Source organism: Arabidopsis lyrata (genome assembly GCF_000004255.2).
Source record: "Arabidopsis lyrata subsp. lyrata unplaced genomic scaffold ARALYscaffold_2, whole genome shotgun sequence".
Lineage (NCBI taxonomy): Eukaryota > Viridiplantae > Streptophyta > Magnoliopsida > Brassicales > Brassicaceae > Arabidopsis > Arabidopsis lyrata.
In genome coordinates, this window is record NW_003302554.1 from 19,098,179 (window position 1) to 19,123,182 (window position 25,004).

Below are 25,004 nucleotides of genomic sequence, written 5' to 3' on the forward strand. Positions count from 1 at the left end.
TGATCCTTTTCTCTCTTTATTCTCTTTTTCTTTGAGGAACATTAACACTTGTAACGTGGGACCAAATCATTTCACGAGAAGTATAACATCGAACAGTACTGATTTCTTCCACGTGGCCCAAAGCTAACGGTTCTAGAGATGAACGTATGGAGGCACTTTTACCGAAGGCACATAAACGGTGTTTTATGGAGACACGTCACCACCTGCGGCTGTGACAGCTACTGCCTCGTTCCCGCATTTTTTAGATATTTCTCTCTTTTTGTCTTTTTTTCTAAAACCAAAATCCTCCGACGGCTCCGTATTTGCCACGCCATTTTTAACTTATTGAGCACCTTTTTTCTTTTTCTTTTGTGTACAAAATGATAACATTGTAGGTAACGCCTACACGCTATAAATTAACCATTTTATAAGTTTGTAAAATACACTCAGTTTTATTTGTTTTACATATAATTATTAGTATACATCTCTTTTTTTTTCTAATGTTACTGGTTAATAATTTTAACTAATAATTATATGTAGTTTAAAGTAAATGCTATAAAAAAATCCTAGTTAAATAGATTTTATGCTTTTATCTTTGAGTTTGGTCCAGAATTTGAGATATCTGGATTCAGTTATGTATAATGCGGCCTGTATAGTTTGCAAAGCCCATCTACAAACGGATAATATTTCTCAAAGGCCAGCTTCTTCGTTTAGCAAAACTCAATTTTACACTAGTGTTTTAGTTTCCATGTTGCCATTACAGTATACGATTTTTTTTTTTTTTTTTTTTTTTTTTTTCAAGTAAAGTAAGAGTTTACTTCATCTGCTAGACTTTTTTTTTTTTTTTTTTTTTTAAATTACTTAATTTCCATTAAAAAGAAAAAAGCATACATAGCCCGAAGGCCCATGACGGCCACAAGGCCCAACAGAAAACTTAGAAACAACAGACACAACCCATAGGCCCAGACGACCACAAGGTGCAAACAAAAGAAAACCAGAGCAGAAGACAGGCCCAAACCCAGAAAAAGCAAACCAAACCAGCATTGAGCCAGCACGAACACCAACCTGACGCCTTTAAGGATCCTGGAAAAGAGAAAACCAAGTTACCAAGAGGGAAGATCCGAGAGGAACAGACGACTGAGCCCTAGAGATAGGATCCAGCCTCGCTCTGATGATCAATTGTATTTCTTTAATAATCAGCTGAGGAGTTCTTGAAGAATCGGAATGAATTCGCTCATTTCGCTCTCTCCAAACAAGATAGATCGTTGCCTGAAAGATGAGTTTGATGATAAGAGACAAATTCCTGGATGTAGTGGCAGTCTTTAACCAGAGGAGAGCATCCATGAACTGATTTGGAGGAGATAACCCCGCTCTAGTCATAAAGAATCTCCAGACCGCACCACTATACTCGCATTCGAAAAACAAGTGATCGCGAGATTCATCTCTGGTATTACACAGAACACACAGAGTTGGTGTAATCAAACCCCAACTAGACAATCTGTCCCTCGTATGCAAACGGTTCCAAGCAACCACCCAGCAGATGAAGGCATGCTTTGGCACCCTATCTTTAAACCACACCCTATCTTTGGCACCCAGTATACGATTGATGAACTTGCACATCCTTTTAGGATTTTAAGATCACCAAATTTACAAACTATAGAGAGCGTTCAATCTCGGTCACAAAACACAAGCTTTCCGGCTTTACGACACAATCCTTGTTCCCCAACAGAGTCGACAACTTTACCATAACTATACATCAATGGCATCTTCCCCATAACTCTATGAAACTCCCTGATGCACTTCCCTCTTCTCTTCCTATGTTCCACTCTTCTACTGCTCAATCCTGCATCTCTTACTCTCTCATCAACTACTTGTTCTTCTTCGTTACGCGCATCTCCCCAATCCCTAACTCTCTCTGCTCCAACCATGATTGGCCCTGCCCTTAACCTATCTGCAGCTACAAAATTCAACAGTATATCCTCGCAGTTACGCATTCGGTCCACAATCATCCTCATCTCCTCCATCTCCACACCTCCCTTGCAGCTATACTCATAAAGATAATCTTGTTTCATCATCATGAACTTGGTCAGCACGATGGAGTATTTATCTGGATGCACAGTGTATATCCACTCTTTTCCCTGCAAATCGAAACCGTGTGACCTCACAAACGTTCCTACAAGACGATCAGGATTGGACTTCCACACGGAAAATGCGAATTCCAACGATCTCCGATCAATCTCGACATCATCATCACATATCAGAACAGCACGAGTGTGTACAGAGGAACGAGGGAGGAATCTGGCGTTGAGGCTGCTAGAAGATTGCTGGATTAGAGAGATGGAAGCAGAACCAGGCGAATACTGAGTGAGATTCTGATACAACTGGTCAAGTAGTTGATCAGGTGTGCTAGGGTTACCCCAAAGGACTAAGATGGATGATACGATTGAGGATGAAGAATAAGAGGCCACGATGGTTTGCAGAAGAGGAATCCGGTATTCAGAGTAACCGTTGATTAGAACGGTGATCTGATCCGATCTTAGTTTCTGAAAGTCTCTCTGGTTCATTGAATCACACGGATCCGGATCCACTGAGAGCGTGCGGCAGGACACGAGATCCGTAACAAAGAGGAACAGGAACCAGATATAGAACCTACTTCTAGTAACTCCCATATCAACCTATCAGTTTGATCCATGAAACAGAGAAGAGCGATGGATGTTGCATTCGAGGGTGGATCGCAATTTCGTTTCCAATAAGCGTGCGTGTGTCTATGTCAACAAACAAACAGGCAAAGACAAAATTACCTCGGAAGAAGCAGGAGCTGATGGTGTTCCGGCATCGGGATCTCGAGACGGAGAGAGTTGCAATTCCGATTGACTAGTTGGTGTTGGACCATCATCAATCATCTTAGGCGGTTCCAGGCTAAATCAACGGCGCACATGAATCTAAAAAGTCAAATCATAAGTAAGCGCGACCGTGTGGGTTTTTATTAATAAAGCCCAATAAGAAATGTAACTAAGCCCAATGGAGTTTCAAAAAAATGAAGCCCATACATCTTTTTTGGGTATGTATGTTAACGACTTACTTGAGGAGTATAGGAATGTAACCATAAACCATTGATTTAACTAACGAAACGGGAGAGTTAGATGAAATGCTAGCTAGGCTATATAGAGTGTCTAGTTTGTTATAAGCCAGCACAGCACAGCACAGCACACTTATACCGACAAAACATGTGTGTCATTTAACTCAATGACAAAGCGCAGAAACAAGTTGGTCGTTTATTTTAAGCAAAGTCATAGGTACACTACTGCCTAATTAATTAATAAATTAGTCTTCAGATTTCAAGCACAAAAACATTATTCAATATCAACAACTCATGACAGAATCCTCTGCCTCGGATTCCATTGTAGAGAGAAACGGAGACAAAAAAACAAACGAATGAATATTGAGATCTAGTTATAAACCTTTTGCCCCAAGAAAAAAAAAAAGATCTAAAATTGAAACATAGGGAGTGAGAGATGCATGAAAGTGAGTAAATGGTGGTGGGGAAGCGAAGGGGTTTGTACATCGGGCAGCTTTAGATGCGGCAGCAGGTATGGTCCCATGTGAGCTGCTCAAACCGTGAAAGTGCAGAGAGTGGATTCGGGACCCATGCACGTGATCTTTGCTCTTTTTCAGTTGGTAGTTTGCCTTTTATATTATATGCAATCTATCTCTCTCTACTATAAGTGTGTGTGTGTGCTTGCTGTGTTTGAACTTTCATGCATTTGGGTTGTCTCTATGGTCAACAAAACTAAAGCACCTATATCAGCAAACCTTGTTCCATCAACTAGCTAGGCATGTGATTTGATTAGTATATACATTGATATTTGTGACTTGACTTAAGTGACATTTTAGTCGGATTACACAAAATTTCTTTCTAGTTACAACAAGATAGTTTGGTGACGGGACTTAATTTATGCATATAACATGTGAAAAAGCGATACAAGTAATGGATGGCCCATATTGTTAATTTAAGATATAGACAAGAGTGATTGGAAAAAGAGGAGGAATGTAGGGACTGCTATGTAAATAAAATGGTCCCCGACAAGAATCTTCAGAAAAAAACCTCACGAAATCCAACTTTGAAAGTTAACGGTCACAAAATAATAAAATAAGAATAACAATTAATAAAAAAAAGAAACGGCCTCGTTCCTCCCGCTATCCGTTGTCACTGTTACAGTACTTCTCTATAGGGGTATAACCGTCATCTACATTGTTTTCCTTTTTCTTTAACTCAGATACAAAGATTTCTGAATTTTCCTTAATACTGAAAATGCATGTCTTATCAGATTTTACTTTCTAAAGAAACATTATTTCCAGAAAAAGAAAGATTATTTCCATAAATATAAGCAACTAGTACTATTTTAATAGATAAAACAGCTAAGTAATAATCGCATTTCCTTTTTTTTTAAATGTTTTAATAATATCAAGAGTATATTAGGCCAATTAAGACTTTTCTGGTAAAATGGTAACTGATATCATAGGCCTGGGCAGAATCGTGCAAAAATATACGTAAACGAAGAAATTAATTAATAAATGAAATTGAATATTCGTAATAATAATACTATATGATTATTTATATATATATATTTTTTTTTTGTCGTCTAGATTTATTATTAATTGCAAATTATGAGAACTGTTACATAGACGATTCTACAACTGACAATTCCTTCCGACCCTTACTAGATCAACGACAGACTACACTTCCTTCTTCATGATCTTGATGAATACCTTCAATGATCCACGACCTGGCGACACTTCCTTCTCTGCGTAGAATCCTGGCGAACGGCTATAATTGTACATCGCTGGAGATCTCCTGCACACTTGCCTCCATTAATCTGCAAATTTGTTAATAAATCGCAATATCTGGGACTCGAACCCCAGACCTCTTTGTGTAAAAGCATATGATTATTTATATCTACTGAAGGTTTTTTTTTTAAAAAAAAAAGAGAGAAAGAAACGTTGTAGAGAAAAATAGGAGCAGAAGAAAACGGAGGTTTTTGTTTTTGTAATTCCAAAAGTTTCTCTTTTTTTCTTCTCTTCCTTGTTTCGCCGTTCCTGCGATTCTGAAATTCCTCAAGCTTTTCATCTTCATTCAGAATCGTAGCAATGGCTTTCCCTCTTTTTTGATCCGTCTCTCTCATTGTGTAATAAAAGGGGTCTCCTTTTTTTTTCTCTTCATCCTCGCCGCCGGCTTATGGCCAACTCGCCACCACCTTCGTCGCGAAATCCTCCGAAGTTGGTGGATTGTTGGTCGTTTCCGTTTCTTCTCTCTAGGGTTCCAACTCCCACATAATTTAAGGATCTGTATCGGATTCAATCCAACGATCTCCGATTTGAATATTTCGGGGAAAGAATGGGGAAAGGTTGGTTTATCGTAGAGAAAGCGAGAAGATGCTTAAGGACGGTCTTCTTCATGGTTGCGATGTTGGTTTCGCTGTTAGTTTCGTCGTTGCCTGTGCTTGTAGCCATCGGCGACGTGTTGGTTCCGACCTTTTTGCTTTCGAGCTTTACTTGTTTGACGTGCTACGGCTTTAAGGAGCATCTGAGTCGATACGCTTTCAAGAGCTCTCTGACTGATATTCCTCTCGTCTCCCTCGTCAGATCTTTCCTTGTCATCTGTAAGGACCATCCTCCTCCTTCTTTATGAGTTTTGCCTGTTCTCCATCTGATAGTATTGTTCTGTTCATGTACAGGTGTCTACTCTCTATCCGATGCTCCTGCACTCTCGCACGGCCCTTACCTAGGAACTGTGTCGCTGTGTTCTGTTGTTTCAATTATTCTTCTATCAGTAAAAGCTTGCGTTTTTACTGCAAATTCTCAACTTAACGCCGAAGCCTCGTCCTCTCCGTCAAGGCAACGACTCCATCTGAACAAGTCTTGGGGGATGCCAGTTTTGTTCCTTTCGTCTGTGGTTTTTGCTCTTGGTCATATGGTTGTTGCTTATAGAACAAGTTGCAGAGCTAGGAGGAAACTCTTGTATCACAGAGTGGACCCTGAAGCTGTGAGTTTGTTACTATTATCATCTTCTTCTTCTTCTTCTCTTTTTGCTCCAAAGCTTTGATCTTTGTTTAACTGGAGATCTGTTATCTTATTGACTGTGTTGCAGGTTCTTTCTTGCAAAAGTGTCTTCTCTGGTTACCAGAAAGTCCCACGTTCTCCAATTCCTTTGGTAGGAAAGGCCTCCAAGATTGATGGCGAGGCAAGACGAAAGCTACATTCTTCAGCATCCAACGATGAAGGAGAACTTCCTGCGAGATTGCTTGCTGATCTTGACAGCTTATTCATTACAGTCAGAGGGCTCACTGTGCATTACAAGATTTGCACACCTGGTACTCCTCGCCACTCAACAGTTGAAGCCAACTCTATGCTTAACATGCCAGAGGCCATGGCGGGAAGGTTGAAGCTTGACAGGAATATACTGAGCATGGTCACGAGAAACAAGCTCAATCATCACCACCATAGGAGCTACAGCAGTCTGTTTAACAATTCTTCTTCCTTGCACGACCCTCTCCTAGATGGTTCTCCTACTTCTCCTCGTCAGGAAGAAGCGTGCCGAGAGGATGTCATCAATGTGTCCAATTTCGGTGCCACGGAACAGCAAAATGTGGGTGGAAGCGGTCAATTTGGTGTTGTGTTGGTCCATGGATTTGGCGGAGGAGTGTTTTCTTGGAGACATGTGATGGCTCCTCTTGGCCATCAGCTTGGCTGTGTTGTCACTGCATTTGATAGGCCTGGTTGGGGATTAACCGCCAGACCTCATAAAAAGGATTTGGAAGAAAGAGAGATGCCTAACCCTTACACTATGGAAAATCAGGTAAATTTCTCTTCCATTCCGGACTATATTTATTTCTCATGGGAGCTTTGTCTTTGCACTTAAAAAGAAATGTTAAAATTCAATGATCTGCTGATGTTTTCAGGTAGATATGCTTCTTGCTTTTTGCCACGAAATGGAATTTGCTTCTGTAGTCTTGGTTGGCCATGATGATGGAGGTTTGCTTGCTCTCAAGGCTGCACAAAGATTGCAAGAATCAAAAGATCCCATCAATGTAAAAGGAGTGGTTTTGCTTAATGTAAGCTTGACGAGGGAAGTAGTGCCAGCTTTTGCAAGAATACTTCTGCACACATCACTAGGAAAGAAACACCTCGTTCGTCCGCTTTTACGCACTGAAATAGCTCAGGTGGTGAATCGCCGAACTTGGTATGATCCTGCCAAGATGACAACAGATGTCTTAAGGCTATACAAGGCACCACTTTATGTGGAAGGCTGGGATGAGGCGCTTCACGAGATAGGCAGACTCTCATCCGAGATGGTGCTTCCAACTCAAAATGCATTGTCACTTCTCAAGGCAGTGGAAAACTTACCAGTATTAGTCGTTGCTGGAGCAGAAGACGCACTTGTTCCCCTCAAGTCCTCCCAAGTCATGGCTTCAAAACTCGTAAACTCTGTAAGTCCTCTATATATCTAATCAAACACATAAACTCTCTTGATACGCAACTAACATTATACATGCCAACAAACAGAGGCTAGTAGCGATCTCAGGATGCGGACATCTGCCACATGAGGAGTGTCCCAAGGCGCTTCTTGCAGCCATGTCCCCATTCATTAGCAGACTTGTACTTAGTGAGGAGTGAGTGACTGAGTGATCACGTCTAGTTGTCTTCTTAGCTGACAATCGATTAGTGTTTGCGGGTTTTTTTAATCTGCCCCAAAAGGAAAGAAGTTGGGGTGATTTTGAGGTCTTGGTAATTCTGTATTCATTATAAGCAGAGTTAATGTATCATTCTCTGTTTTTCTCATCAGAGTTGTTAATGGTTGGAATAATTCTGTTTATTTTCCACTTAAAATGAAGAGTGGCTGAGCTGCTAAATCTTTGTAAGATTTTGCGGTATAGAATAGGCGCAGCTTGAAAATGTCATTCTATTGTACTCTTTGTGTACTCCTAAAGGTCACGAGACTTGAAGGTCTCTGAAGTGTGATCACCAAAGAACCCAACAGAAACATTAAAAACGCAGCAACTAAGCAGATTCTTAAACTAAACGTTAGGACGACAAATGAGATACTTCTTGCAAGGAGAAATAAGAAAAGTGAAGAGAGAGAGACTACTCAATCCAGAATATCAGAGATAGCTGTCTTCTTAAATGGATCACCTTGAGCCAACTGTGCAGCCATGGATTTGTTTGGAAAGATATTATCGGCCTTCATTCTATCTCGCATTCCATATGCAGGGGCTTTAGCGTTTATGTAAGCCTGCAGGAGGGCTTGGAACTGCCTAAGCCGAGATGTATACCCAACTTCCCTCATTTTTAGGAATATCTTCTCTGTGTTATGAACATCTCCCCGTTTTGAGTATTCGTCCATGATATACATGAAGGAGTTCATCATCAGTTTTGTATGGCTCTGTTTTGATGCCTTGTCCAGCATAGAATCAGCCTTTTCAACTTCCCCAGCTTCCACATAGAGCTTGATGAGTGCATCCCATGTCGTTGCCTCGATCCTGCAACCGCTCTCAGCCATTCGTTTAACGAGATCCTTACCCTTTGAGAGCATCTTGTGATCTACGTAAACCCTCAAGAGAACGGAGTAAGTATTAGAAGAAGCTCTTCTGCCCATCGTCACAATCTTCTCAAAAATCGCCTCTGCTTCTTGCACTTTATTGAGCTTTCCAAAAGCGTGGATTGCAGCAAGGGATTCGTCAAAGTAGGGCTTTGATTCACAGATCTTCCATATTCTCGTCACTTCATCTTCTCTCCCAAGAGAGGCATAGATGGAGAGCAAATCTTTGAATGCCCGGCGATTTGCCTCTAAGCTTTCACCTTCCATCTCTTTCAAGACTTTCTCGGCTTTCTCTTTAAGCCCAGCTCCCGAATAGTGTTTAGCAGTGAGAGCTTGTGTCTGGAAGTCCGGTTGAACACCTTCATCTTTCATTGTCTCCAAAATTTGCTCCATCCCACTTATGTCATTTGTTGCCCCTTTGACATCAATCAGGATTTTGTAAGTGAGAAGACTTGGCTTGACATTTTCTTTCTCCATGAGCAATAGCACATCAGCAATTTTCTTTCTGTCGATCCTCTTGTAGAGGAGAAGCATCTGATCACAAGTAAATCCAGAGAGAGGGAATCCCAAGTCCTTCATTCTGTTGAACACCAGTTCGGATTTCTTCACATTGCCAGCAGCCACACAATTCGCCAAGAGGGTACGGTAAATCACTTCCCCTTTGAAAGATTTCGGGATCTTCTGCATATAAGCTTCTCCATTTTCTAAGCCACGTATCTTAACTGTCAGATCTAACCGAGAAGAATAATCTCTCTCATTCATTTCAATTTTCTTATTTGCTTCCAACCATTCTGACAACTATACAAACAGAAAAGAAATGAACGTAAGGACTTGACGCAATTCATATACAGAAATTTAAATGACAAGTAAGAAGAGAATTACCTGTAACGCTCTTCCATACATGCGACGCCTGCGCAGCTGGAGCATCGCCTTAGCAACCTCGACTCGAGTGATCTCATTTCCTTCTTCCACCCACTTATCAAGTGCGCTACCTATAGACAGACCTGGTGCGGAGACAATGGTCTTAAATAGCTCAGATGGTTTCTTTTCAACAGTTTTATTACTATCATCAATGAGGTCTAGTTCTAGTTCTTCTTCTTCATCAGCGGAGAGCTTTCCCTCATCATCATCACTACTTGTAGTATCTTGGGCAGACTTTGAACTCCCCAGTTCTGAGAAACCGTCTTCGAGGTCGTCTTCCTCTTGATCGCTTTTAGTGCCAGCATTGGAGGAAAGTGCACGTTTACTCAAAAAGGAGATCTCGTAAAATCTTGGCACAGCTTCACGTTTATTAGAAACAGTCGAATTGGAATCAAGAGAGACAAAGCTCCTTTCTCCTCCTGACTGTATATCTTTTGAGTACACAGCAGAACAAGCTCCCAGTCGGAGTCTCTGCGTTCTGTAAAATTGACCAAAAAAAGTTGGAAAAAAGTGTGCTAATCAACACAGATATTTCAATGGCAAATCAAAAGCATGCTTCAATTTCAATTTTATTCCCTGCCATTCATTGCGACATCTCTAACACTTGTTTCGAACAAAAACGGAGATCCTTACCTCCGCAAAACCTTGGAAAGAGCGAACATGCTTCCTCCGTTGAAAATCTTTCTGGAAAATTACCTGCTCTTTCAATTAAAAAAAAAAAAAAAAAAGATTCATTTTAATCAGATTCAAAAGAAAGGTTATGCCTTTCAATGAAACGATAAAAAGAGAAAATCGAGAATTAGACAAGGAAAACAGAAGAATCTAGAAGATTACGTGTACGTAAACACACAGTGCGCGAGCCGATCAAGAAATGGGATGTGAGCTAGAGAGTAGAGAGCCTACAAGGGTTTATCAGAGAATTGAGACAAGTCGAGAGTGTAAACGAAATGTTTTTTTAGGGTTTTACGTTTTCTTTCTTTTGACCATTTTGTCCTCCAACAAGGTTTGCTTAATTGCATCATATAAATGGGCCTTTCCTAATAAACTCAAAACCTATAACCTTAATTATAGTCTCTCGGAGATGTGCCTTTAGTCAAATGGTTAAGTTCATTTGACTCCGCCTTCCCCACCGGAGTTCGACTCCACTAAATCGCGTTACCCCGCGTAGTAGAGATTGGCTATGGATCGGGTCTTGTCGATCCAAAGATGTCAAAAAAAAAAAAAAAAAAAAAAAAAATTATAGTCTCTTTTTTTTTTCGTTAATGCTAAATTATCAAATATTGCATAGTAGCCAGGGGGTCACGATTAGAGTTTAAACTTGATGATTTCCGGTTAAACATGGTACAAATAACAAACCTTGATAGCATTTTTGTACAAATATCTAATTCAAAATAGTGAATCTTATAAACAGTAGACACCAGCCTCAAGCCAAGCCTGAGACTTGAAGAATAAAGCGTGATAGTTGCGACGATCCAACATTTCCGATAAATTCCCGGTCCATTCATACATCAGATTTGGCAGTCTTGGGTCTGGATGAGTTGGTCTCTGCTCCAGCACTGGTCATCAAGCTTCCAGTGTCTGACATGTAGTGATAATTGTAATTTATTCTGGTCACCAAATCAGCCAAATGAGGCAAGTGTCCCACATTCAGCTTCGAAGATAATACCTGCAAGTTCCATTCCCCCATTAAGCATTAATCAATTATATATAGAGCTTCAAATTACAACAAGTACACAGTTTTCGATTTACTTACTCTGAGGAGGAAAGCAATACAGTCCTCAAATTGTTTCTCGATCCGGTCTATTTCCATTTCACATCTAGCCTTGATGGCTGAAACTGCTCCACCGCTGCTCAGTGTCTGTTGTATTGAGTAGAATTCTAGAGCTAAACCGAGAATCATGTTGATCCGACTTGCGATGATTGCCCACTACACAAAATACCACCAAACATTAGGTTTTTAGAAGCCTACAATTTCAAATATATATTATGCATTTTAAGAGCTCGCTTAATGGTCCATTACCAGCTTTTCTTGAACCACAAAGCATTGCCGCTGAATCGATAACAAGTAGGTCTCATGTACATATATGACCTCATCCAGAGACCCTGCTTTTACCATCGCTTCGCACAGTTCACGCCACGCAGTGTGATATACCTGTTTATAAAATACAGTTAAGCATGATAAGCTTTTCATCTTATACAAGCCATGAGATCAGCTTTCAATTTTGCCACAATTCTAGCACAAATATTTCTCCAACGAAAAATGATACTAATTATAAACCAATCACTTAGCATCAGACAATACCCTGTCCATTACGTATTGATGAAAAGCATCCACAAAGTTGAGGAGCTTTTGTTCCAGTAACCAGTGGTGCTTGTGAATTTTTGTTGCAGAGCCTTTGCCCTATTATAAACAAACACCAAAGTCATCAAGTCTATCAAACTGAACCACATTGTAATGATTCCCTTTATATATATATTTGTATGATCAAAAGACTGATTAGGCTCTTTCAAACTGGATTTGGATGTCACGGGAAGCAGTCTAAGAAGAAAGAAATGAGTTTGAGAGATATCAAACACCTTCCACATCCACCTTCGTGCTTTATCAAGCACATATTTTGCTCGCTTGACCTTCAACAAAAATCCCATCACCTGTTTTCAATTAAATAATTAACACATAGAGGAACAACAAACTATTTACCACAAATATAGCTGGATGAGAAAGGTTACCTGGTTATACTTCTTAATGGCCTCACTATTGGCAATAAGCTCAAGCGGCCATGGCACCTTAAAAAAGAAAACAGTTCAGCTCTTCAAATACACATAGATGTGGCCTATGAGATATACCAATACGCACTGGATGGAAGACTAAATTTTATTTCTCTAGACCTTGTATGTGAATTTAAGAGACTCGAGACAATCTATTCCAAAGCTGTTAACGCGACTTTTACGAGTTGAAGAAAGGGGTACTATGTCACCCTTATCATCTTTGTCTCTGTCTTCTCTGGAAATAGATACCACCAATGAATCAGGACTGCTTAACAGCATGACATCAGCTGAATTTCTAATTGATTCCTGTAGAAGACCATTCCATTTTAGAAATAAGTTTGCTGTATGAACACATATACGGCAATAGAACAGAGATACATAAGCAAACAATTAACAACCGTAATCATTTTAGAAGTGATAACAACTATAAAGATGAGAGCAGTGTCTCTTGAAAAAAGTTCACCAAACCTGGTTACCTGAAGTATTATGTTCAACTCAAAATCATCATTTGATGACTCTCCCTTTCCCAGCCTATCGAAAATGACAGTCAGAAAATGTTGCAGCAGGTCCCCTGAAAATTTTAAGGGGTTATTAAGATTTCAGATACAACCCTATTGCCAAAGCAGTTGAGCACATAAAACGCACCTGAACCTAGCAAGTAAATGGCACGCAATACAGCAAGTTCATGCATCAATTTCCAGTCATTCATTAGTTTTGACAAAATAACTTTGCCAATGTAGTCCACCTAAAACATGCACAACTTTCAGAAGGTAATAAAAGTATGCATGCCATAGGCACAAGCAGCAATGTTGAAGATTACATCACCGTACCTGCCTCCTGATGTAAATTGTGAAGCATTCCTGCATAATTACAATGGGAAGTCGAGTATCCATTGGCTCTGCCTTTAGCAACCAGCTGAGAACTCTTGAAGGAAGTGTACTATTCTTTTGGAAAGGTAAGAATTCTGACAGATGGAGCTTCGGCTTTTTTGTTGATCACAAAGATTTCAAGATAAGCAAACAGAAACTATTGCAAATAGGAGAAAATCGAAAAAAAAGGCCATAAAATAATCATAAATCCTCAGTATCAAAGTACCTGTAATGACGGAAGCAAAGTAGGAAAGGGAAATAATGTTTCTAGAATTTTGGTGTCATCCTGAGAAGAAAGATATTCAGATCTACCAAGCTGGAAACCAAATTTGTAGTTTGTTCCACTCAATCCAGCATCTGCCACGCCAGATTCTTCAAAAACAGCACTCAACAGACTCTCATCATTAAGAGAGGGTAGACAATAGTTTTGTGACAAGTTCAAGACATTCCAAGCATTTTTATTCCTCTCAAGATCCATTTTAGATACTGACACAACAAGGTTTTCATTACAGAACAACCCCTGCAAAGCCTTTTGGGCAGTGAGACCACTATTTCCATCCTTAACACCTGTAGCATAACATGCATTCTGGAGTTGTGATTTGGCCTCCATAGCTCTTTTCTCTTGCACAGCATCAACCAACAACTTATACCACATTCGCTCTGAGCATGTGAGAACTGGAAGATCTTTATCATCCATGCCATTCACAAGCTCTCCACTAATATATGATGCTAAAGTTGGAGAAATCTCCCACTTGTCCGCCTCATCTTTCCACAGATATCTAGAGACATGATCCCCATGGCCTATAAAGCCGGCGAGTGTCAAACAAAAGACTTCAGACAAGGATAAGTCTGCAGTGCTACTAAAGCTACTCTTTTTAGCCAGGAGTCTACCACAGCCAGAATTCCCAAAACCATTTCGCCCATGGAACTGAGTCTTTCCAGAATTTTCTGAAGACGTGGAAGGAATATGCTGCATCAGCTGCAGTGACTTTCCAGCAGAAACAATAGACTTACAGATGTCTTTAATGAACAATGGACATAACACCCCAGTATTCTGCTCTTTGTCTTTGTCAGAAACTAAAGACGAGTTGGCGTCATGTCCACTGATTACTTTCTTTTCATTTAGGGAAGTTACATTTGATTTTGGGTTGGGCACCTTCATCAACTGATAGCTTTTCTCCCAAAACTCTGCATCGTTAACGGAGACCGATTGGTTGGCTGTAAAAAACAACTGCAATCAAAGAATTCATCACTATAAGACACTCAATTTGCTAGCCTTATACAAAATACTCGATATTGAAGCATAAATTGCTAGAAAGAAAAGCGTTGAACACCCATGGAACACTAACCTCTTCACAAGGATCATCAAGTGTTCCCTCAAACAAGCATGAATCCAAACCCTCTATGTATGGCAATAAACTTCCAGCAAACATTTGCAACAGCATGTGAAATCCTTCCACCTGGTCCAAATATTTATCACTAATTCAATTACGAAAGTGATCACCAACAAAGAAAAAAAAAACACATAAACTCATGAAAACGGCCACAACCTCACCACCTTGTACAAGGCATACTTCATCCAGCTTCTTGTAAAGGTAATCAAGAACATGGAAAGCAATTTCAGCAGCGGAGACAGTTGAACTTGAATCAAAAAACGAATGAGGGATCGCCGCATGTACAACTTGTAAGAGATATTCAGCACCTGAACAAAGACTTGTACATGGAAAAGAAAATAAGAAGAATGACATTAAATAAAAATATGAACACAAAGTAATTTGAGAAATAGCATTCGATATATAAAAGAATGAAGGCTAGACACCTAGATAAAGAACTTGTCAATCCCAAGAGGGTTGGAGTAACAGTAATATCAGAATTGTTGATCATCACTTCCTCTTTCAAAGCAATATCTCTGAGTCTCTGATCCAATGCCAAGTAGTGTAAATTAGTAAACGTTAAAGAAACAAAATAGAAAGAAAGTTGAGGAAAGTTGCCTCAAGCCATGCGGAGACAGAGTCAGAGAACGCCATTAAGGTAGGAGGAGAGCTGAGAGAGGTATTAATGGCAGCAACGATAGACTCCACGAGCTTCAAACAAGTAGCGGCATACAAGAATCCAGCGAGAAGGACGTGAAGGCTTGAGTGAGACAAATGGGAGACGCGTATATGACTTTTCGCGCGGAAAGTTTGTCCAGTTTGGTCCCAGAAAAGGAAGGGACTAGACAGACCTTGCAATAGACCTCTCACCTATCAAAAGAAATACAAAGTAAGCAGAAAACTGAGCAAGTCGAAAGAAAGGATTGAGAGAATTACCAGATCCAATTCAGTCACGCTCACTGAGGGAAGGGCCAGTTCTGAGTGACTACACACCGCTCCAGGAATTAGGGTTTCTACGCGATCAGCTCGAAGCAACGACTCCATAACTGGGTTATGATACTTAAACACCACCGTTAGTTTTGATTCCCATAGCACAACATACGAGGGAAATCGAACCAGCTTGCCAGTGAGTGAAGAGAAGCGTCGCCGATCAAACCAAGGCCCGTTGTATTTATCCGGAATTACTAGATTACCCTTTTGTAAAAGAACTTTCTTCCTTGACTATTTTTGCACTTTAAGGACTTATACTCAGTACTATTCACGAGTGACCCCATCCTTTTAGAATACTACTTCATGATCACCCCCTGACAAAATGACACGTGAGAGATGACCAAGGAAGCGGGATACTCGTTAGTCTCCAAACCAAGCAACTTTGCCATTCAAATCAAGAAATGATCTCTTTGGTTAAATATTAACCATACACTAATACAACTTTTCAAAATTTTGGCCACAGACCACAAAGTATCTAATTTTGCTATATCAACTACTCGAAGGAAATCACAAGTAAGGACACCATCCTCAATCAAAATTACAAACATTTACAGTTGCAACCACCGTGCATCAAGAAGAATGACCAAACACCGAGCATTCTTGGCCAACTCCATCTTCTTGTACTCATGCTGCTGTTCATTTTAAAGCAGTCGGAGCTCCCCATCCATTGCAACAGCTAGCTTCTACCGCCTCCTTGGAAAGCATAAATATCTAGCATCAAATACACTAGGGTCTTTCCGCTAACTGTTTAGACTCCCGTACCAACCTTTTCCGTTATCCATTGCAACAGCTAGCTTCTACCGCCTCCTTGGAAAGCATAAATATCTAGCATCAAATACACTAGGGTCTTTCCGCTAACTGTTTAGACTCCCGTACCAACCTTTTCCGTGCTTTCTTTTTTGATTTGTTTTCGCATATCTGAGTAAGAATCTCCTCCATGTCTACAGTATCATCTTCATGCGTTTTCAACAAATTGCAGTTATCCAAAAGCATGAGTTGATGAACAACACTTGGGGCAAGACAAGTATCATCTTGTACCCTTTTTCTCACGTACTCCATTAGCACAAGCCCTGCAGAATAACATACCTTTTTCATATGGTCAACGATTGACAGAAAAATCATGATGTCTAATAAAGACAATAATAATTTTCATGATTGTGCAACATTTATAAAAAACAAAGTCTCGGAAGTTAGAAGAGAACCGAGAGCTCGGAGCAACTTGAGATCAAATTTGTCAGCTAGTTCTTGGTGACCACTTATTTTGGCGCGTTGAATGGCTAGCTTCTTTAAGCTGATGAGCAAATCCTGCAAAACAAATTGGGCGGATATCGGTAATTCATCGAATAATGTTTGCTTGAGTGACGAAAGAAGGAGACTTTACCAGTTCAGATTCAGAGAGAGAGCAAAACCAAGTGAGGTCGTCCGTTCTATTGTTCTTCAAGAGTTGGCTTAATTCCTCCATCCTAAGAGAAGAGCAAGTTTCCAAGATTCACAGCTTAAAACAAGTAGACCCTTCTTTCTACTGAAGAGAAGCGTAGAAATAAATGGCTCAAGGTAAAACCTAAGCTAACAACAAGACATAAGAGCATCAATCAAACCATAAATACAATAATACCTGGGGTCACGAATCAAACAGAGTCCGGCGGAGAAATTAAGCGGTAGACGATAAAGGCCAATCTATCTCTCACGAGCAATCTATTGCAATTAAGGCCTTCATGGTAGACGAACAAAGATTCGAGACATCTGTCTGTGGGAGACGAGACGAGAGCGATGCAAACGACAAACCCTAATTTGCTCCGCCGGTAAAATTAGAAGCGAGAGGGGTTTTGTTGTTATCATTCATTACTTGTTACTATAACTCATTATACGAAGGAATATAATCACCGAGGATCCGTGGCGCAATGGTAGCGCGTCTGACTCCAGATCGGAAGGTTGCGAGTTCGATTCACGGCGGGTTCAAAACCCCGAACTATATCCTCATATATATTCTTTTTTTTTTATCTTCTCTTTTTCTAACCTCTAGAGATAGACATCAAAACAGTTATCGATAGAGAGATACTTTGCTTTGAAATTAAGGCGAATTAATCTTTCCAGCCTTCTCGCACGTGATCTCTCTCCCAGGTCCATAGTCTGATAGTCGTTATATGTTGACGTATATATATATATATAACTAATGATTTTTAATGTCCCCTCCCTCTACTAGCTATGCCTCTTCGCGCTACAATATACTGTAATTCGCATATTTTGCTGTTGTGATATATATGGTCAAACCCCCAATACATACTCGTCATCGCAACATAATTTATTTTGGAAATATATCTCACATCCCTAACAATTTAAAACAGATATATATAATTTAAATTGTTGGGAAGAGTTTGGATTTATGATAATGGTTGTTGACATGTTAATTTGGACATTAGAAATATTGATCGAAACTTGTAATGCGGTAAAGTCGGCAGTCGTGCCTGCACCAGAAAACAACCTACCCCTGCACGTGTTCATCCTAATGTGATCAATATTTACATTAATCATTACCATATTGATTCATTTTTAAGTTTGTTGATTTATTCCAAAAACAGCACCCTGCGGCCCCGCCAATAGCTTTGGGTTGTCGCATTATATACGAAAATCATAATTTTTATTAATTAGAGTTGAGTTTCGTTGCATGGCGTTAAATGACTAATCTTTTAGACATCTCAAATATACTTTTCTTTGATTTTCCAAACATGGCACTACAGTTGAGAGGTGATAAAACAATAAAAATAAAATCACTGTAGATATTTTAGATTTCCATTGTTTGTTAATTGTTTGCATTAGTGTTAACGTATATTATAACAGTTAGTGTGTACTTTTTCCATATCATAAACTTTTTTTAAAAACTACTTTTGGCGTTTACTCGTGCATATACTCCCCAAAAATGTTTTATGAAAAGCTAAAAAATGTTTTAATACTCATGAAAATGTGAATATCTTAGATAGGCATACGCAATTTACGTTTGAATAGTTTAATATAATGGTGGTTGTGAAGGCAACTTTAAAACAATGCATTGAAGAAATGGAATTCCTTATCATGAAGTCAATGTTCCTGAGCTAGCTGTTTGTGTCTGCGTGCCACCCGACAACAAGAAACCAGGATGCTTCCAGTGGCATTCCCGTGGTTTTCTTCAAAACCAGTGTTCTTCTTCTAATCTCAAACTCATAAAAGCCCTTTGGATAGTACTATACTCTCCATCTGATCTTCACCTATCATCACCCAACGAAGTCACAATGTACCATTACCAAGAAGCAGCACTCCTCGTAGCCCTCCTCTTCGTTTCTTCGAATGTCGTCGTATCGGCCCCAATCCGCGATGGTAATTTATAACTCTAGTTAAAGCTCATTTCAACTCAAATCCGAGATTATAAATTAACATTCCTTAATGTTTTTGGTTTCATTCAGGTTTATTACCAAACGGTAACTTCGAGTTGGGTCCTAAACCCTCCCAATTGAAAGGATCCGTGGTTAAGGAACGAACCGCCGTACCAAACTGGGACATAACCGGTTTTGTGGAGTACATCAAATCCGGTCAGAAACAAGACGACATGGTCTTGGTCGTACCGCAGGGTTCCTCCGCCGTTCGCTTAGGCAACGAAGCCTCGATCTCCCAGAAAATCTCCGTCTTACCCGGCCGTCTGTACTCAATCACGTTCAGCGCCGCTAGAACATGTGCTCAAGACGAGAAACTCAATATCTCCGTGACACACGAGTCAGGTGTGATCCCTATCCAGACAATGTACGGCAGTGATGGTTGGGACTCATACGCATGGGCTTTTAAAGCTGGTGGCCCCGAAATCCATATCCGGTTCCATAACCCGGGTGTTGAAGAGCACCCGGCTTGTGGACCGTTGATCGACGCCGTGGCTATCAAGGCTTTGTTCCCTCCCAGATTCTCTGGATGTAAGTAAACCAGAACCGATCAAATTCATATCTTTTACTCTTTTAGAGTAAACCGAATCCGGTCAATGAAATGGTTGTTTCTGTTTGCAGACAATCTGATAAAGAATGGGAACTTCGAAGAAGGACCTTACGTGTTCCCCACGGCAAAATCGGGAGTACTGATCCCACCGTTCATCGAGGACGATAACAGCCCATTGCCCGGTTGGATGATCGAGTCTCTCAAGGCCGTTAAGTACGTAGACAAAGCACACTTCGCTGTCCCCGAAGGACACCGAGCCATTGAGCTTGTTGGAGGCAAAGAGAGCGCCATTTCTCAGATTGTAAGGACGTCACTGAACAAATTCTACGCCCTCACGTTCAGCGTCGGAGACGCCAGAGACGGTTGTGAGGGACCGATGACAGTGGAGGCGTTCGCTGGACAAGGCAAGGTCATGGTGGATTACGCGTCTAAAGGGAAAGGCGGGTTTAGACGTGGGAGGCTTGTGTTCAAGGCGGTATCGGCCAGGACACGTGTCACTTTCTTGAGCACGTTTTATCATATGAAGAGTGATCACTCTGGCTCGCTATGTGGTCCGGTGATCGATGACGTCAGGCTGGTGGCGGTTCGGAAACTCCGAGGATGAAAGTTGGGGTCGTTGACTCATTCCGTTGAATATACTACAATAATGTTTAATTGTAATTTATGTTTCGAGCACTGATTTACATAATAAAAATGTAATTTTTACGATCTAATCCCACAAAATTTATTAATCATCGTTTCAACTTTATTAGCCTATGATATATGCATTATTAATTCTAGAAAGTTTATTTTAAAAGATTTAGTATTTAGGAAAAAAAAATTTATTTTAAATCTCAGAATGAAGTTTTTACTTTATACAATAGTTAAATATTCTATTCGTTCCAAATAAAATCTTGTTATAATTTGATTTTTGTGTTAGTTTCGAATATACGATGATGGGTCAACAAGTGGCACGAGCCAAGTCGCTGATCCAGGCCCAGAAGGCCCACGTAAAAAAGTCGAAGTCTTGTTCAATCTTCATTTCCGTTGAAGGAGGTAGTCGGAGACTGAGAATCATCTGAGAGCGGAACGATAAACCTAATTTTACCGAAGAATCGTCACCATTATGTGGAGGAGAATCGTTTCATCGCATCTTAAATCCATCTCCGCCGGTTGGTCCTGCGCGGCTCCGTCGTGTAGACACGCCGTTGTGGAGACCACTCACCTTTCTCTCTCGACTCGTGCATCCTCCATTCCCGCATATTCCTCGGTTTTCTCTCGTCAAATCGGCTCCACTGCAGGTAATTGAACGGATACCGTTTAATCGTCGTTGTGAAACCTGGTTATCTGTAGTTTGTGTTTTGGTTTCTGGAAGGTAGATAAAAAAAAAATGACGATGGGGTTGATTTGTGTTTATTATTCCAGCAGATACTGCTGTGAAGAGGCGTGTTGAAGATGTGATGCCGATAGCAACTGGTCACGAGAAAGAGGAACTAGAAGCCGAATTGGAGGTACTTCTCTGCCTAATCCTTATTTGGGTTCACACAGATGATATTGAAATGTAACTTAGGGAGACTGACTGGTTGTTGAGTTCTTGAGTTATTAAGCAAGATGAACAGAGAGATTAGCTAAACAGCATTCTTTTTTGCTTTAGAGCGTGTGGTTGAAGATATAATATGTAGGATTTACCTTTTGGATCTATCATCAGAGAGCAGTTGATTTGATTCTGATTGCTATTCCCTTTGACAGGGAAGAAAGCTGGACGATATAGACTTTCCCGAGGGGCCTTTTGGAACAAAGGTTTGTGTCATTGAAAGGACAGACTATATTGGATATAATAATAAGCAAAGCTCTCTGGATTCTTGTCTCAATGTTATGTTTTCTGATCTATAGGAAGCTCCTGCTGTAGTCAAATCCTACTACGACATGAGAATAGTTGGTTGCCCTGGAGGTGAAGGAGGTAGCTCTTTATTTTGTTTTCAATGTGTGCATCATGATATGTTGTACTTTTAGACCAAAGGAGATATGATGGTTTTCATTCTCTTGTGAACTACAGAGGATGAGCATGATGTTGTCTGGTTTTGGTTGGAGAAAGGCAAGCATTTTGAATGCCCTGTGTGTACACAGTACTTTAAGGTTAGCCATTACCATAGTTTTTCTTTTTTGTACACAGTAAATGCTATGGCATTGGTCAACTGATTAACGCAAAACGATTTGGTAACAGCTTGAAGTGGTTGGCCCTGGAGGACCTCCTGACGGACATGGTGATGACCATCACTGATCCAAGGAAACAATCTATTGTAATAAAAAAGAGTATGGCTTCTGAAATGTGAAGCCTCGTCTTGTTCTTTTTTTTTTTTTAAGTTCACCCTCAGTGCTCTACCAATTGCTTCAGCGATTGCCTTAAACCGACGAAAATAGGATGGTCCATCTTCAGGCTCTCGTCGCCATTTTTGCCAAATAATTGAGATGCTACCTTCGTTCTTTCTCCTTATGCTCTTCGAACGATGTGTTTTTCTATGTAATTTTCAAATTAAAATTGAGGAAAAAAGATAGTTAGCTGCACAATGTATACTAAAATACATGACCATACATGCCAAATTTCAAATTGGGTAGTGACCTATCAAAAATGCCATCAGAGTCCAGTAAAACATGTATTGACCAGCGTTGACCAAATTTCTGACATTACAAATACAAACAAAAAACGAAATATGTTCTTCTTTACCAAAAAAAAAAACCGAAAAAAACGAAAATTGTTAAATCTTATTTAATTCTACTTATGTTTACAGAAAACAAAAATAATTTAACAGATGTTATCATACAAAATAATTTAAAGGTGACAAATAATAACGAAATTAATTTTATGCACTTTGGCTTGTTCCAGTGAAATTAGGAGTGGATTAGCATATAAATAAAACTGAAAATTCCATTAAAAAATATACGGTCTAGTTATTACACTAAGATATAAATTTTTTGAAAATTTACATGTCTAAATGTAATATTGCACTCAGTATTATCTTCTATTACACAATACATTAATTTTCAAAAAGAATATTTAACAACTCTTGGCAAAAGTAATGTCCGCTAGTTATAATAAAACAAATATTCTTTTTGAAAAATCTGAGGACAAACCAAAGTTATTTGAATTCTTAAAATTTTCTTAAATTGTTTTCTGAAAAAATCTATAAAACTCTTTTAAAAGACCTACAAAATTCTTAAAATTTTCTAAGATCAAATTGGAGTCATACATAAAAAAAAAATTTACAAAATATTTTAATAATTTGACCTAATATATAGGATTTTTATTCTCTGTATTTTAATAATTTGACCTAATATATAGGATACTATACGATAAGATGATGGTGTATACCAAAATAGTTGGTGTATTCTTTATAATAGTTTTTCTTTATAAAAAAATTCGTCAAGATATATTATTAAAAAAGCGTTGGAAGAATACGATAAGTTGATAACTTGATATATAAACAACCAACATACTGAATTTTAAACATTACTAATCCAAATTACTAAATTTTAAACATTATATATCCAAACGGAAAAATATTAAGACATTAGAACTTTGAACATAATCATAATTTTGGTTTTTCAATAAAGAATTTAGGATTCTTCATGGATTCCTACCACGATACATGTCCATTGGTCGAAACTGTAGTGTGGGTATGAAAAGTGAGGCGTGGTTGACGAGACTAAATCCGTTACTTACATTACTCGGACCAATCAAATTTTGCAGGGTTCCATTAAAGTTCACATGAAACATTGGTAGATGATGATTGTTCGGAAGTTGATGATGCACAACCTCAGACATATGTGGAATCCCAGCGGCAGTCATGAGATTAACATATTCAGCATGTCTTTCCATCATTTCCCACCTACATTGCCTTTGTGGATCGACCTTTGTCGGGACAATACCCCGATGCTCAGTTTTCAAGTGCTTATTAAGGTGAGAATACGTGGCAGAAAATTCACAGTCATCCACAGGGCAAGACCTCGGTTTAGCATTCATGAATCTTCTTGTAGTCTTCGCCGCCTTTTTCGTCTCAAACACTTCTCCTCTACATAGAGGGCAATGTAAGGTCTTAGTGTTTGAGTGCTTTTTTCTGTTGTTTCTGCTAAACTGTTTGAAACAGTTGGAATGACGAACACTCGTGCCGCACATGTAAGGACGACATCCATTGAGGGAGGAAGAGCATGTCAAAAGAACAGCATCGTGGGGCGGTTCCATGCAGATCACACACCTCACATCCTCCCATTCTGTCTCAATAGGTGACTCAATTGCTTTGAGTTTGTTGGTCCTAGTAGATCGAAGCGGGTATGGCGATACTCTGATCTTGTTGCTTGACTCACACATTATACGTCTTTCTTTACACATCTTTCCTGCTAAAATGATTTGAAACTTGACTAAATACAACATTCATCAATATTTAAGTTAGAAATCAAATTTCATAAAACCAAATAAAACATAGTTGGATGCACATGATCGTGAAAGCATAATTAAACTATCCATTTATCATCAACAAATGTGAAATTTTTATCATTTCATTAACGAGATTAGTGAAATCAATAATTTATTCACACTCAAAGATCATACCACGAACGATTACTAGTAACCAATGACCATATATTTATAATCAAACCTACAAAAGCGCTACACGATTAACTAGATAATTAAAAGAAATGGACCTCTTAAGTCTTAAACCACAAAGTGGACAAAACTAGATCACGTGGTATCTTTATTGTGCATCTGGTCACTAAATCATGGTTTAAAACATTTTTCCTCCAATATATGAGAACGAAAGCTATTCTCAAAATCGCAAGAGTTTTGGATCTTTATGTATAAGAAAGTTTTTTGGCTATGCAAAATAGCTTGTATTGGCTACTTTTTCAAAGAAGCTGTCTAAAATTTTAACAGATCAGATCAGTGAGATCAATATGAAGTTGATATGAGAAATCGAGGAAAATAATCCAATCAAGGACTGGACATAAGGGATAAAATAATATACCTTGACTAGATTAATACTTAAATTTTAGAGAAAAATGAAAACGATGAAATTTGGTCTTGATGAAAATTGAAAGTTTGATGTTGAATGCATGTTTGTGTGAATTCTATGGCTTTTTATAAGCTACCCATATGTCCTTCGTCTGTCTAATTTGACAAAAATACCCCTATTTTCTATTCCACTTTTTCGATTTTCTTTAACAAAGAAAACATAATTTTCTTTTTTTTTAAAAATAAAAAATTGAGTTCCCTTTCTTTAGTAAAAGAGAACTTCAACAAGTAAATACAACAATTCAATGCAAAAAAAAAAAAGAATTCACAACTTTGTTTATGTCTTAAGTTTAAAGGTAAAAAACACAAAAACTTATAAGACAACCATTCTATACAAACTAGGCAGAAATAAAGAATTAAGACAAATATCACTTTTTAATTACTTTTGTATGAATTAAAGAAGTAAATCTAGAAATACTATCTCATCTTTAATATGTTTTTATAAACTAATTTCATTACTTTACTTATTTCAGATAATGCGGCGCCGACACCAGTCAATTTTATTAGATAAT

General features: G+C 39.0%; 8 protein-coding genes and 1 non-coding gene across 15 annotated transcripts; 4 read left to right on the plus strand and 5 right to left on the minus strand.

Annotated features, from left to right (window-relative positions):
- Nucleotides 1-721: 721 nt before the first annotated feature.
- LOC9325363 (glycosyltransferase family protein 64 C3) lies at nucleotides 722-2,967 on the minus strand. Of its 2 annotated transcripts, XR_002334125.1 has the most exons (3): nucleotides 2,781-2,967; nucleotides 1,584-2,654; nucleotides 722-750 (listed from the first exon to the last, which is right to left on the minus strand). XR_002334125.1 is itself a non-coding variant. In XM_021035721.1 (2 exons), exons 1-2 carry the CDS (start codon nucleotides 2,880-2,882, stop codon nucleotides 1,647-1,649), a joined length of 1,110 nt encoding a protein of 369 aa, XP_020891380.1. In that variant the 5' UTR covers nucleotides 2,883-2,967; the 3' UTR covers nucleotides 830-1,646. The 2 variants fall into 2 exon arrangements, 1 of the variants encoding a protein (XP_020891380.1); XM_021035721.1 differs by lacking the exon at nucleotides 722-750 and having other exon boundaries at nucleotides 830-2,654.
- A 2,001-nt stretch (nucleotides 2,968-4,968) lies between these two features.
- LOC9325364 lies at nucleotides 4,969-7,898 on the plus strand. Its single transcript, XM_021034732.1, has 5 exons — nucleotides 4,969-5,639; nucleotides 5,715-6,022; nucleotides 6,128-6,835; nucleotides 6,939-7,466; nucleotides 7,543-7,898. The coding sequence occupies exons 1-5, from the start codon at nucleotides 5,375-5,377 to the stop codon at nucleotides 7,651-7,653; spliced, it is 1,920 nt and encodes a 639-aa protein (XP_020890391.1). The 5' UTR covers nucleotides 4,969-5,374; the 3' UTR covers nucleotides 7,654-7,898.
- A 24-nt stretch (nucleotides 7,899-7,922) lies between these two features.
- LOC9323902 (pentatricopeptide repeat-containing protein At1g80270, mitochondrial) lies at nucleotides 7,923-10,468 on the minus strand. 3 transcript variants are annotated; one of them, XM_002889255.2, is made up of 4 exons: nucleotides 10,331-10,468; nucleotides 10,130-10,180; nucleotides 9,458-9,974; nucleotides 7,923-9,373 (listed from the first exon to the last, which is right to left on the minus strand). In XM_002889255.2, the coding sequence occupies exons 2-4, from the start codon at nucleotides 10,156-10,158 to the stop codon at nucleotides 8,126-8,128; spliced, it is 1,794 nt and encodes a 597-aa protein (XP_002889301.1). In that variant the 5' UTR covers nucleotides 10,159-10,180; nucleotides 10,331-10,468; the 3' UTR covers nucleotides 7,923-8,125. The 3 variants fall into 3 exon arrangements, with proteins under 3 accessions (XP_002889301.1, XP_020890393.1, XP_020890392.1); XM_021034734.1 differs by having other exon boundaries at nucleotides 10,130-10,197; XM_021034733.1 differs by having other exon boundaries at nucleotides 10,130-10,192; nucleotides 10,331-10,467.
- Nucleotides 10,469-10,801: 333 nt separating this feature from the next.
- LOC9325365 (gamma-tubulin complex component 5) lies at nucleotides 10,802-15,670 on the minus strand. Of its 2 annotated transcripts, XM_021035934.1 has the most exons (16): nucleotides 15,441-15,670; nucleotides 15,123-15,374; nucleotides 14,951-15,048; nucleotides 14,682-14,844; nucleotides 14,481-14,591; nucleotides 13,358-14,362; nucleotides 13,093-13,245; nucleotides 12,908-13,007; nucleotides 12,739-12,833; nucleotides 12,383-12,568; nucleotides 12,224-12,280; nucleotides 12,074-12,145; nucleotides 11,799-11,897; nucleotides 11,517-11,648; nucleotides 11,250-11,423; nucleotides 10,802-11,162 (listed from the first exon to the last, which is right to left on the minus strand). In XM_021035934.1, the coding sequence occupies exons 1-16, from the start codon at nucleotides 15,546-15,548 to the stop codon at nucleotides 10,998-11,000; spliced, it is 2,970 nt and encodes a 989-aa protein (XP_020891593.1). In that variant the 5' UTR covers nucleotides 15,549-15,670; the 3' UTR covers nucleotides 10,802-10,997. The 2 variants fall into 2 exon arrangements, with proteins under 2 accessions (XP_020891593.1, XP_020891594.1); XM_021035935.1 differs by lacking the exon at nucleotides 11,799-11,897.
- Nucleotides 15,671-15,888: 218 nt separating this feature from the next.
- On the minus strand, nucleotides 15,889-17,309 carry LOC9325366. Of its 2 annotated transcripts, XM_002889257.2 has the most exons (5): nucleotides 17,110-17,309; nucleotides 16,876-16,957; nucleotides 16,697-16,799; nucleotides 16,375-16,564; nucleotides 15,889-16,260 (listed from the first exon to the last, which is right to left on the minus strand). In XM_002889257.2, the coding sequence occupies exons 2-5, from the start codon at nucleotides 16,954-16,956 to the stop codon at nucleotides 16,221-16,223; spliced, it is 414 nt and encodes a 137-aa protein (XP_002889303.1). In that variant the 5' UTR covers nucleotide 16,957; nucleotides 17,110-17,309; the 3' UTR covers nucleotides 15,889-16,220. The 2 variants fall into 2 exon arrangements, with proteins under 2 accessions (XP_002889303.1, XP_020865873.1); XM_021010214.1 differs by lacking the exon at nucleotides 15,889-16,260 and having other exon boundaries at nucleotides 16,267-16,564; nucleotides 16,876-17,016.
- A 72-nt stretch (nucleotides 17,310-17,381) lies between these two features.
- On the plus strand, nucleotides 17,382-17,453 carry TRNAW-CCA. The gene has a single exon. It is a non-coding gene; the product is annotated as a tRNA-Trp (tRNA).
- A 1,004-nt stretch (nucleotides 17,454-18,457) lies between these two features.
- On the plus strand, nucleotides 18,458-20,161 carry LOC9325367. The gene is made up of 3 exons (XM_002887792.2): nucleotides 18,458-18,845; nucleotides 18,932-19,429; nucleotides 19,520-20,161. The coding sequence occupies exons 1-3, from the start codon at nucleotides 18,761-18,763 to the stop codon at nucleotides 20,050-20,052; spliced, it is 1,116 nt and encodes a 371-aa protein (XP_002887838.1). The 5' UTR covers nucleotides 18,458-18,760; the 3' UTR covers nucleotides 20,053-20,161.
- A 295-nt stretch (nucleotides 20,162-20,456) lies between these two features.
- On the plus strand, nucleotides 20,457-21,992 carry LOC9323903 (cytochrome c oxidase subunit 5b-2, mitochondrial). 2 transcript variants are annotated; one of them, XM_002887793.2, is made up of 6 exons: nucleotides 20,457-20,728; nucleotides 20,853-20,938; nucleotides 21,177-21,227; nucleotides 21,321-21,387; nucleotides 21,484-21,563; nucleotides 21,652-21,992. In XM_002887793.2, exons 1-6 carry the CDS (start codon nucleotides 20,554-20,556, stop codon nucleotides 21,706-21,708), a joined length of 516 nt encoding a protein of 171 aa, XP_002887839.1. In that variant the 5' UTR covers nucleotides 20,457-20,553; the 3' UTR covers nucleotides 21,709-21,992. The 2 variants fall into 2 exon arrangements, with proteins under 2 accessions (XP_002887839.1, XP_020865850.1); XM_021010191.1 differs by having other exon boundaries at nucleotides 20,856-20,938.
- A 978-nt stretch (nucleotides 21,993-22,970) lies between these two features.
- Nucleotides 22,971-24,011, minus strand: LOC9323904. The gene has a single exon (XM_002889258.2). It carries the CDS (start codon nucleotides 23,854-23,856, stop codon nucleotides 23,053-23,055), a length of 804 nt encoding a protein of 267 aa, XP_002889304.2. The 5' UTR covers nucleotides 23,857-24,011; the 3' UTR covers nucleotides 22,971-23,052.
- Nucleotides 24,012-25,004: the final 993 nt, after the last annotated feature.

Coding starts and splice junctions, on each gene's coding strand:
- LOC9325366 (XM_002889257.2), bottom strand. CDS start 16,956: ATGGAGGAATTAAGCCAACTCTTGAAGAACAATAGAACGGACGACCTC. Junction 16,800..16,875: donor CTCTCTCTGAATCTGAACTG/GTAAAGTCTCCT, acceptor TTTGTTTTGCAG/GATTTGCTCATCAGCTTAAA. Junction 16,565..16,696: donor CAAGTTGCTCCGAGCTCTCG/GTTCTCTTCTAA, acceptor GTTATTCTGCAG/GGCTTGTGCTAATGGAGTAC.
- LOC9325363 (XM_021035721.1), bottom strand. CDS start 2,882: ATGATTGATGATGGTCCAACACCAACTAGTCAATCGGAATTGCAACTC. Junction 2,655..2,780: donor CAGCTCCTGCTTCTTCCGAG/GTAATTTTGTCT, acceptor TCAAACTGATAG/GTTGATATGGGAGTTACTAG.
- LOC9323902 (XM_002889255.2), bottom strand. CDS start 10,158: ATGTTCGCTCTTTCCAAGGTTTTGCGGAG. Junction 9,975..10,129: donor CTTTCCAAGGTTTTGCGGAG/GTAAGGATCTCC, acceptor TCAATTTTACAG/AACGCAGAGACTCCGACTGG. Junction 9,374..9,457: donor TGTATGGAAGAGCGTTACAG/GTAATTCTCTTC, acceptor CTGTTTGTATAG/TTGTCAGAATGGTTGGAAGC.
- LOC9323903 (XM_002887793.2), top strand. CDS start 20,554: ATGTGGAGGAGAATCGTTTCATCGCATCTTAAATCCATCTCCGCCGGT. Junction 21,228..21,320: donor AGGGGCCTTTTGGAACAAAG/GTTTGTGTCATT, acceptor TCTGATCTATAG/GAAGCTCCTGCTGTAGTCAA. Junction 21,388..21,483: donor TTGCCCTGGAGGTGAAGGAG/GTAGCTCTTTAT, acceptor TGTGAACTACAG/AGGATGAGCATGATGTTGTC.
- LOC9325367 (XM_002887792.2), top strand. CDS start 18,761: ATGTACCATTACCAAGAAGCAGCACTCCTCGTAGCCCTCCTCTTCGTT. Junction 18,846..18,931: donor ATCGGCCCCAATCCGCGATG/GTAATTTATAAC, acceptor GGTTTCATTCAG/GTTTATTACCAAACGGTAAC. Junction 19,430..19,519: donor CCCTCCCAGATTCTCTGGAT/GTAAGTAAACCA, acceptor TTCTGTTTGCAG/ACAATCTGATAAAGAATGGG.
- LOC9323904 (XM_002889258.2), bottom strand. CDS start 23,856: ATGTTGTATTTAGTCAAGTTTCAAATCATTTTAGCAGGAAAGATGTGT.
- LOC9325364 (XM_021034732.1), top strand. CDS start 5,375: ATGGGGAAAGGTTGGTTTATCGTAGAGAAAGCGAGAAGATGCTTAAGG. Junction 6,023..6,127: donor ACAGAGTGGACCCTGAAGCT/GTGAGTTTGTTA, acceptor ACTGTGTTGCAG/GTTCTTTCTTGCAAAAGTGT. Junction 6,836..6,938: donor CTTACACTATGGAAAATCAG/GTAAATTTCTCT, acceptor TGATGTTTTCAG/GTAGATATGCTTCTTGCTTT.
- LOC9325365 (XM_021035934.1), bottom strand. CDS start 15,548: ATGGAGTCGTTGCTTCGAGCTGATCGCGTAGAAACCCTAATTCCTGGA. Junction 13,246..13,357: donor CTTTGCTTCCGTCATTACAG/GTACTTTGATAC, acceptor TCAACAAAAAAG/CCGAAGCTCCATCTGTCAGA. Junction 13,008..13,092: donor CAATTTACATCAGGAGGCAG/GTACGGTGATGT, acceptor TGCATGTTTTAG/GTGGACTACATTGGCAAAGT.